Below are 10,016 nucleotides of genomic sequence, written 5' to 3'. Positions count from 1 at the left end.
TTAGAGTTCAAATGAAAGCAGCTGAGCGGTTTTGGAGAGGAAACCTCGGTGTTTGTGGTTGTTTCATGTCGTTAACGTGTAAGTGTTTAAGAGAAAAACATCAGAGACCACCAGTTTAATCATCAAGACATTTGAGTACTCGTGTGTGTGCGTCCCAAAAACCTCAGTGGGAGAGGCGCTGGACCGCCCAAAAGATCAATACAACACAATAAGTAGAGCAATCCACCAGAGCCGCAGCGCTTATTCACTTCATGAGCAATGAATTTGATGTCTTTCCCTTTCAGAATTATCATCTTCAGTGTTTTTAAAGATCCTGTGACACGAGGAGCTGTGATTGGTGTAGAGGTGCTGCTATTGTATTCTTTATTCACTCATGAACTCATTGTGTTATTTTATGTGTAAATATTCATCTGAAAAGATGCAGCGGTCGCAAAAAGGAAGGGAGGTTAAATAATCATGCTGTTTCACTGAAATGTGGGGGAGTAAACACAATTATTTGTAAAAACAAGACCTATAAACAGCTGGGAAGCACTTTGAGTGGTTGGATAACATTGTGGGGAATATCTGGTGTTTATCAATGAATAAATCCTGCTCTCTACTTCCCAACGTTGACACTTTTAAAGACATCGAAGTCACCGACACCAGCTGTAACTCGTTAATCGCACATAGAATATCTTACAGGGAGGCAGATGTGTTGGACTTTGGCACTATAGAAACTTATTTTACACAAAAAAAACACAGTCAGGTTTTATTTGCAGTCTTATTTTTTATTTTAACCATTGTGTAACAACCGGATCACCAACACAACGTGCAACAGGACGCTGACGGCGAAACCAAACAGCGATCCAACGCCCCAAAAAAACACAAACGGCAAATAAAAAAAATAAAAAAAAGTCACATCCCAACGTGTATGCAGGACCTGTAATTTGGGGATGTGTTATACTTTTTTTTTTTTTTTTTAAACATACATCATCTTGTAGAAAAAAGGTTTGCGGTTAAAAAACAGCATTAAGACCGTATGAAGTAAATAAAAAGGATGCGATCGGGTGCTGCAGGTTTGGCGATGGCGTGCTTGGCAGGAGAGACTCGTTCTAATTGAACCCGTCGAGTGACATTAATGAGGATTGTGTATTTTCTGGATGACGTCCCGTCGGACAAATGACGAATCTGTGGAACGACTTTTCAAAGTGCGTCTACATTGATGTCCGATGTCCTACGCAGTCGTGCTCGTGGTTGATTGACATGTCGTGAGGCCGGGGGGGGGGAGGGGGGGCTGAGGTTAATGAGAGGAGGCAGGAGCTGTTTGAAAATACCCATAATGCTCTGCTTCAGCACCTCTTTTTCACTACAGCTGACAAGGCACAGCTGAACACAGATTAATAGAAGAGGAAAAATAAGAGAGACAGGGCGAGGAAAAAAACATCACATATTAAGAAGCCGAGTGAAATGGTGCTTGTTTTCATCCTGGATCTGTTCTTGGTCCACCTGGCTTCAGGTCTGGGGTTCAGGTCTGGGGTTCAGGTCTGGGGTTCAGGTCTGGGGTTCAGGTCTGGGGTTCAGGTCTGGGGTTCAGGTCTGGGGTTCAGGTCTGGGCTTCAGGTCTAGGTTCAGGTCTGGGTTCAGGTCTGGGGTTCAGGTCTGGGGTTCAGGTCTGGGGTTCAAGTGTGGGTTCAGGTCTGGGGTTCAGGTCTGGGGTTCAGGTCTAGGTTCAGGTCCGGGCTTCAGGTCTGGGCTTCAGGTCTGGGCTTCAGGTCTGGGCTTCAGGTCTGGGCTTCAGGTCTAGGTTCAGGTCTAGGTTCAGGTCTAGGTTCAGGTCTAGGTTCAGGTCTGGGGTTCAGGTCTGGGGTTCAAGTGTGGGTTCAGGTCTGGGGTTCAGGTCTGGGGTTCAGGTCTGGGCTTCAGGTCTAGGTTCAGGTCCGGGCTTCAGGTCTGGGCTTCAGGTCTGGGCTTCAGGTCTAGGTTCAGCTTTGGGGTTCAGCTTTGGGGTTCAGCTTTGGGGTTCAGGTCTGGGCTTCAGGTCTAGGCTCAGGTCTGGGCTTCAGGTCTGGGTTCAGGTCTGGGTTCAGGTCTGGGTTCAGGTCTGGGGTTCAGGTCTGGGGTTCAGGTCTGGGCTCAGGTCTGGGGTTCAGGTCTGGGTTCAGGTCTGGGGTTCAGGTCGGGGCTTCAGGTCTAGGTTCAGGTCTGGGCTTCAGGTCTGGGGTTCAGGTCTGGGGTTCAGGTCTGGGTTCAGGTCTGGGTTCAGGTCTGGGTTCAGGTCTGGGTTCAGGGTCTCGGTTCAGGGTCTCAGGTAGAAAACGCTGTTGAAGCTGCTACTGCTGTGCTTTCTTCGCCAGAGCCTCGGCCTCCTGCAGAGAGAAAGATGGGGGAGAAAAGAGGGAGAGAGAGAGAGAGAGAGAGAGAGAGAGAGAGAGAGAGAGAGAGAGAGAGAGAGAGAGAGAGAGAGAGAGAGAGAGAGAGAGAGAGAGAGAGAGAAGGGAAAGAGAGAGAGAGCGCTACATTAAAATGGAGGATAATGGTTTATCTATCTACTGCCACGGCACACAGGAAAACCCCCCTGTTTCTATGGGAACTGGCACACCTCCCTGCAGCGCCGGTGGCGGCACAGAGGAGGCGCCAGAGTGCAGGAAGGAGAGAGAAAGAAGAAGAAGAAGAGGAAGAAGAGGAGAAGGAGAAGAGGCCTGCTCGGGTGGACGGATATCAGGAACAGATGTATTATGTAATAAGTGTGTTTCTGTAAAGACACCACGCCGTGAGGGTAAATATGTATTTTTAGGCGTTACAGGAAATGTGGCGGCAGGAACGCAGCAGAAGGGACGAGATGGATCAGAGCGTTCGTTGGGTTTTTTCATACCTTGGAGCCGGGGGGAGCGGTCAGACCCAGGAAGGCGTACACGGCGTTGTCCTCTCTGGCGTCGAAGAAGGCCTCGTAGTTCTGCGAGAGAGAGAGAGACAGAGAAAGAGAGAGAGAGAGATTGATCGACTCCAACCTGAGGAACGATAACGCGAAACAGAGATGGGATCGGCCGCCCTCCCCGAGGGCGACGATCCCGAGTCAGGGGGGCGGAGGTATTTGTCCAGGGAAAGGCTTCGCTAGGCCATCTGATAGGAGGGCATTGTGTCTGCAACCCACAAGCAAACACATTCACCCGCTTTACACTCTCTCATTCTTGATCCCTCGCTCCTTCTCATTCCTTTGTTTTCGCTCCCGCACACACACAAACATGTTTTTTCCCGTGAAACGCTGTTGTCTTTGTTTGTGACATTCAATCCGGCCTCACTTCCTGCCGTCCGACTGAAGGCTTTAGAGGCCTCCGTGTCCGTCTGACGGGAGCGAGCTAGCGCCCGCTAACGCCGGAGAGGTCGCGGCGTTTAGCTTTTAGAAATGTCACCTCCACGCACGGATGTTTAAAGGAATAGTCTGACATTTTAAGAAGAAGAAAAAAGCGCTTATTGACTTTCTCCCGAGAGTCAGATGAGGTGATCAATACCAGTCGTGTCCGTTAAATACGAGGTGACAGTTTGAGCTCTGAGCAAAGGGAAATAAATCTGCCTAACAGCTGCTCTAAAGCTCATTAGAAAACACTTCACATCACGTTCATTTAATCCACACAAGTGACGTTTTTTTTGCAGTATATCAAGGGGTTATGTGCATATATTAGATATGTCGCTTTTTTTTTACTTCTGATATAATCTGGGCTTTTGTCAGATTTGTCAAGCTAGCTGTTTCCCTCCATTTCCAGTCATTATGCTAAGCTAAGCTAAGCTCAGTAGCTCCGCCTTCACATTAAATGGACAGATATAGTTGTGATATTGATCTTCGACTGATTATAAACAGTCGAAGATTCATAGATTTACTTTGAATACTGCATACGTTTATGGTTGATTTCATACTCATAGCTGATGTGTTTGTTTCGATCAACAATTTGCTGATTCTGTCCACCTGTTAATTCCAGCATCCAGTCTCCTTTTAGCTATCTTTACATCTCCTCCTACGGCCCTTTGGCTTCCACTAGCCACTCATTTTCTCGGTCTAGTCTCCTGAAGTTGCACGGTGGATTCATCTTTGTTTTTTTTGCTGGAAAAGAAAAAAGACACACATGAGAGCTGGTGGCAATGACTCTCGTGGCTCACCCCGCAATACTTGCTGTCGTTGAATATCTGCGGGGGCAGCGGGTTCCCCGTGGTCGGCCTGGACTCCTCCGGGACGTTCTCCCTCATCCACTTCCTGTTGCCCTCGTTGGCCGCGATGTCGCACTCCTCGAAGGCGATCTTATTGGCTGCCAGGAAGCCCATCACGTCCTGCTGCTGCTTCTTAATCTGCGTGCGGTGGATGAGAGGAAGTAGACAGTTGGACGCGTGTTAGCTCTCAGCCTCACGAGGAAACATAAGGGCCTCGGGGTTCACCGTGCCGCCGTCGAGTCTCTTTCACGCCACCGAGATCTCCGTTACTAAGTTACCGCTCGCTGGCTGACAAGCCGAGCGAAGCCGCGCGACGAGCGCGCCGAAGAGGGCGAACTCGGGCGTCTCGTCTGCCAGGAAGCGACTCCCGAGACCGGACTCCTGTCGTCCTCCGCACTCCGTTTCAAACGGAGAGACACTTCAAAAAAGCATTTGTGACACTTTGCTTACTTTTTTTAATTTGACAAATTATCAAAGCCTGACATTTTTATACAATAAAGTGAGCATGTTCCCCCCCCACACACACACACACACGGGAGACGCCGTCTGTCTCACTATCTGGTATGTAGATGTGATTGTTTTTTGAAAAAAGGCACCACACCTAACACCTGTCACATTTATGACTCTTTTTAAAAATAGCCTCTTCCTGATTTATGCAAAAAGCTTCTAAGTGGAAGCAAGAACGACACCCTGAGGGATCTCTTCTCTTCCACAGAGCGCTGGCAACTGTGTCGCACACAGCGAGGTGATAAAGAAGCTACAGAGAGGACAGAAATGTGTGGTTCCTGCTTCTGCCTCCATCTATACGGATGTGTGTGTGTGTGTGTCTGTGTGAAATTGTGGCCCAATGAGGGCTCAGTGGGTGTGAGAGGGAAGATGGCCCTACAAGGCCGGACGGAAACCAGAGCTCCTCTGGGACTGGAGACGAGGTTACTGGTCAAACACGAGCCAAATAAGGCCTGCTGCAAGGAGACACACACACACACAACACACACACATCCAGCCTCAGTTGCACAGACACAGACACACACACACTCACACACAATCAAATTCACGGTGTTCAGACCAGACAGGTGGATTTTTGTTGTTGTCTTTCGGCCAATCTGCTGAAACAACAACACGGGGGCATGGAAAACGAGGGCGCCGACATTGCCGGCAGATCAGCCGCCGTGCCGCCCGGACCGAGTGGCAGTTGCGCCCCCGAGGCCAAAGTCCTAAAGACCAGCGTGGGACGACGCAACCGAGCGGAACGACATGAGCAACCCTCCGTCTGATGGAGGAACCCGCGCCGCCTGCTCGTTCTCCTTTTTTTACTATCGCACACATTAGTTTGAGTAAAAACGAACTCCATCCGAGCGGCGAGCTGAGCACAGGAATCCACTTTCTCTCTCTTTTCTCCTTTCCCTTTGGTGGACTCTGGCCGTCACCCAGGAAGCCTGCATTGTGAGGCTGCCAAGTGAAATTAATTTGTAGGGCAGACTGGCCTCGTGCCATCTGCCCCCCAAACTCTAATTGCACAGGGAGAGTTCCCGGCTTCGCCCCCTTTTTCGGTCATTAGCGGAGCTCCTGGTGACTTTAAAATGGAGTTAAACCCACGGACCCCGCCTTCGGGTTGCACTAATAAACAACTGCTCTTATCCCGTTTGCCCTATCGCTCCATTATCTGTCTCTCTGCAATCACAGAGGATTACTGCCCATAAAGCAGACAAGAGAGCGAGTCAGACCTGCAGACAGTCAGCCGGCAGAGTTTGGATTTCCCTAATGTCTGCTTTCTCTCGCGATGCAGACGTCGCCAGCCTTTGCATGCAAAATATAAACTGCCGGAGAGGCAAATAAAATGCAAAAAAGCACGCGAGACGTCGTCTCTGGGTGGTTTGTTTTGTCTAGACGTGGAGGCAGGCAGTAACTCTTCTGTGTTTTGGCATCGCAGACTGAAATATCCCAAAAAACGAACAGACATTCATGGTCCACATAGGATGAATCCTCCTGGGGTTAGCGTCTGCCATCAGGCTGAAACACTAAAATTGCGTGCAGGCATTCGTTTTCTAAAGAGGAGGAATCCTGATAACTTCGCCGATCTTAATTGGTCATTTTACTGAGTTTACTCCAATGCAGGAAGTGCAGAATAAACGACACTTGTTTCATGCACACGGACACCAATTTTAAATAAGCGCCGACTTGTTACTCCACCTATGTGTTATCATATTTTCCAAGAAAGTCCACACCCAGGGAGGAAGTGCAGCGGTCGTTAGGTGACTCAGTGTGTTCGTAAAAAGTCTGAGATGAGCAGAAGTGCATTTAGGAACTATTGAAAATAAGAAGTAATAGATTGTAGGCCTACGATGCATGTTGAGGAAACAAAGGGATCTATTGTTGGTCATAAAACCCTGATGTGGAGAGGTCAGCTGTTGAATATGCTCTTTGGTTTACATTGCACATCATCATCATCATCATCATGCGAGAGTTGCGTCAGGGCCGTGAGATTGAGAGCCGATCGATCCGATCCAGAGCTAATCGATCCCTGAAAAACTAAAGCGGGACTCTGGCGTTAACAGCAGCCAGACAACTGGCAGCCATTGATCGGAGGGCTTGTATCTATAAACACACACACACACACACACACACACACGAGGCTCGGATCAATGCGGTGGAAATGGATTCAATCAGTTGCGTCGACTCGCATGTTGAAAGGGAAAAAGACGAGTCGAGCTTTCTTCCCAGAGAGCGAATGACACTTTCTAAAGGCCCGTTGAAAGGAAACACCGATAAAACCTCCGGGCTCTGTGTGTTTGTTCGTTAGCTCTCGATTGGACGCTCGGTGGACTTTCAGCAGCAACAGTAGCTTCCACACAATCTTCAGCTCAGTCAGCATTACGTCATCGTTTTGCATTGCTGCTCTTGGCCCCGAAAAGGTGGAACGACGGCCAAAAGCAAAAGGCCGGAAAATAACCTTTTTTTTATTTTTCATAACACAGACAGGCGATTGTCGCGGCCGCCCCAACCGGAGCCTGACCTTCAGGCCTTAATGTCAAACCTACAGCGGAAGGAGAAGAAGTGGGACGCCCAGCGCCTTTATGGTGGCAATGAGGAAATTGCATAACAGTGTGGCTGCTGTGCAAGAAGGGAAACGGGGCGGTAAACGTGCTGAACGGCCGCCCAACGTGTTTTTAGCTCCGTCCACAGTTGCAGTAGATTATGAGCACTGCTACAGGTGTGACTTTGCATGCGAGGATTTCTCAAAAGGTGATACGATTAGTTTGTTATCCAAATGTGGCCTCGCTGAGTGTGAACTAAAGGAACCGGTCAAACGAGTACAAGTGGGACGATATCCTCTCAACTATACCGCACGAATAACCCGACAATGTATTTGTTCCTCGTGTTGTTTAACATGAGGTCATAGGTACGGAGCTCTCTGGGGGCCCTCGCAGCTTCGGGCGACTCAAACGTGCCGCTTCTCATTAGCGGGGGCGGGAGGACGATGATGTCATCCCCGCGATCGGTTTGCAGGGATACCACCCTCCACAAGGGAGTAGCCAATGGACACACACACACACACACGAAACCATTCATGCAGACGGGAGATGCCGCCTAAGTTCGTCATTGTCTGTCGTTTCCACAACGCAGTCTGTTCCCGGTCTGACCTTTGAGGTCGTTCGCTCCACCAGAGCTTAAAGACACGCCGCGGGCCTGCGGGCGCCACACAGAACCGCTCACGTGGAACTTTGGTCCGTTATATGGATCATTTTCTGCATGGAAACCCATTTGCATTCATTTCTATAAATGTGCACCGACATGGGACAGAACTTTACGTCTGAAGGAAATACATCCGTGTGTATAATGCTGACTGAAGAGCGCTGTATCTGATACGTCCCCCACTTTCTCTCTTCTCTCTCTGACCTGCAATCGCTTCCTCAGTGGAGCAAAGGCTTTAAACTTAGCTTTTTTCTTTTTTTAAACACTCCTACCAGTGTCTCCGTTTTGGCCGTGGCTCCACTCGCATCTCCAGACTGCCGTGATTCATGCAGCGGCGGCGGCAGACACGGCCGGATAGAGGAAGGAAGGAATGCAATCACATTGTTTTGCAGTTACCGATGCAAATAGAAGTGCACGCCGAGTCTTTGGACCACAGTTTGGTTCGCTGGGCGGCTCCGCTCTAGTTCACTGGACTGCCTTTGTGTTGAATTAAAAAGGAGACTATCTAAATTGGTCACCATAGCAGAGGCGGTCAAGATAAGAGCAGACATAATGTGTTTGTGGCCCTTTGCTTCTGACGGCAACGCCGCCGTCGGCCGTCCAACTCCAACAGGAGGCCGAGAGGTCGCGCATCCTTTAAGAGGACATGCGCTCGCCCGCTCGTTCAAAGCAGACTCCACTAAAGACAGATCGATGCGAGGTAATGTATCTTTTGGCTCCGGCACAGCGACATCACCTGACATCTGACACTCAGGCCACTCCGGCTTTACAGGACGCTGCCGTCCCGTCAGACTGTAAGGAGAAGGAAATGTGCGTCTGTGTGCATCCTAAACGTGCCGCAGCACTTTAATTGAAGTCACTTTGCTCATATCTGCATCATCTCCATCCCGATACACTGTGAAACGTCGGTTTAGTGACATCCCGGACTGTGCCGAGCACCGAGCGATTGCTAGTAATGTAATCGCTAATGCTGAGACGCGTGCAGTAGCTGGAAGCAAACTATATTTGATTAGCCAGAATTGAAGCTTGAGAGCACTTATGACACAGTGAACGTCAAATTCCCCACAAATCGGGAACTCCGATAATTCCCCAACAGAGCACAAGTGTTCCTGGGCTGCAGCTGCACGTCTACAAAAGAGGCCTCGGAGAGTTGCATCACCGTCGTTGCTCTCCACTGTGGAGCAAAAAGGGGGCGAGGACGAGGCCTGGTGGGTCCTCTGGGCCGAAGGACCACCAGGCCAGTGAAGGCAACACTCAAGACCCCCGACACAAGCGCACATTTATGGGTTTGTTGTATTTATTCATCTGTTTTTCATGCAGTTTCCTGTCTGAGCTTGGTTTCAGCTGCAACATCAACAACAACACACAAACACACAGCACTGTGAGTTCAGGAAACCCTGAAAGAAACCACACCTCTGACTGAGAGGTGCTGAGCTCCGGGAGCAGCCTTCAAAACTTTCTCTCCTACAGTCCAGCGTGTGAAAAGTGAAAGAGGGGAGGGGGGAGAGACAGAGAGACAGAGAGAGAGAGAGAGACTGACTCCATATCCGTCCAAAGTCTCGAGGAGGCTAGCAGCGTGTTTATTCATGAGTCAGCATGTTTATTGTGGATGACAGATGGATGGACATCAGTTAGTGAGTTCAGTAAAAGTTCAGTTTTTTGTTGTTGTTGTATTGTCTAACAATGAGCTGGATGCTGCAAACGAATCACATCACACAGACCTACAAATAAAACATTTTACACATGCAATTCTTCTTCTTATTTTTCTTTTTTTCTCTTCACATCACTTACCGAAGTGGACCCGGAGGACGACGCTATGTAGACTTTCACCACCATGGTAAATCCCTGGCGCTGACACGAGTCCCGGTACGCGGCGGTGCGTCGCGCTGCTCCTCTGCAGACTCTTTCTGCAGCAGCTCGGTGATCGCTGGGCAGCGGGACAAGAACCAACAACAGCGAACTTCCCCCTCTCTCTCTTCTTCTTTCTCTCTCTCTTTCCCTCCCTCTCTCTCCGGCTAAAAAAAACGCTGTGTGTCGGTCGAAGGCAGCGCAGACTATCTGCGCAAATGCTGCTGCTCTCGGCACTGGATGGAGGTTTTACATTCCTCCTCCGCCTCCCCGCCTCTCTCTCTCTCTCTCTCTCT

General features: G+C 49.5%; 1 protein-coding gene across 3 annotated transcripts; it reads right to left on the bottom strand.

Moving 5' to 3' along the window:
* Window positions 1-760: 760 nt before the first annotated feature.
* Window positions 761-10,016, bottom strand: LOC137798804 (adapter SH3BGRL-like). Of its 3 annotated transcripts, XR_011079393.1 has the most exons (6): window positions 9,664-10,016; window positions 4,132-4,317; window positions 2,852-2,932; window positions 2,280-2,345; window positions 2,030-2,078; window positions 761-1,953 (listed from the first exon to the last, which is right to left on the bottom strand). XR_011079393.1 is itself a non-coding variant. In XM_068595759.1 (5 exons), the coding sequence occupies exons 1-4, from the start codon at window positions 9,706-9,708 to the stop codon at window positions 2,310-2,312; spliced, it is 348 nt and encodes a 115-aa protein (XP_068451860.1). In that variant the 5' UTR covers window positions 9,709-10,016; the 3' UTR covers window positions 2,134-2,148; window positions 2,275-2,309. The 3 variants fall into 3 exon arrangements, 2 of the variants coding, with proteins under 2 accessions (XP_068451860.1, XP_068451859.1); XM_068595759.1 differs by lacking the exons at window positions 761-1,953; window positions 2,030-2,078 and adding an exon at window positions 2,134-2,148 and having other exon boundaries at window positions 2,275-2,345; XM_068595758.1 differs by lacking the exons at window positions 761-1,953; window positions 2,030-2,078 and having other exon boundaries at window positions 2,155-2,345; window positions 9,664-10,015.

Source organism: Clinocottus analis, unplaced genomic scaffold (genome assembly GCF_023055335.1).
Source record: "Clinocottus analis isolate CAN_PGR_092001 unplaced genomic scaffold, fCliAna1.0.p SCAF_312, whole genome shotgun sequence".
NCBI lineage: Eukaryota > Metazoa > Chordata > Actinopteri > Perciformes > Cottidae > Clinocottus > Clinocottus analis.
This window is presented reverse-complemented; position numbering and strand designations above follow the sequence as displayed.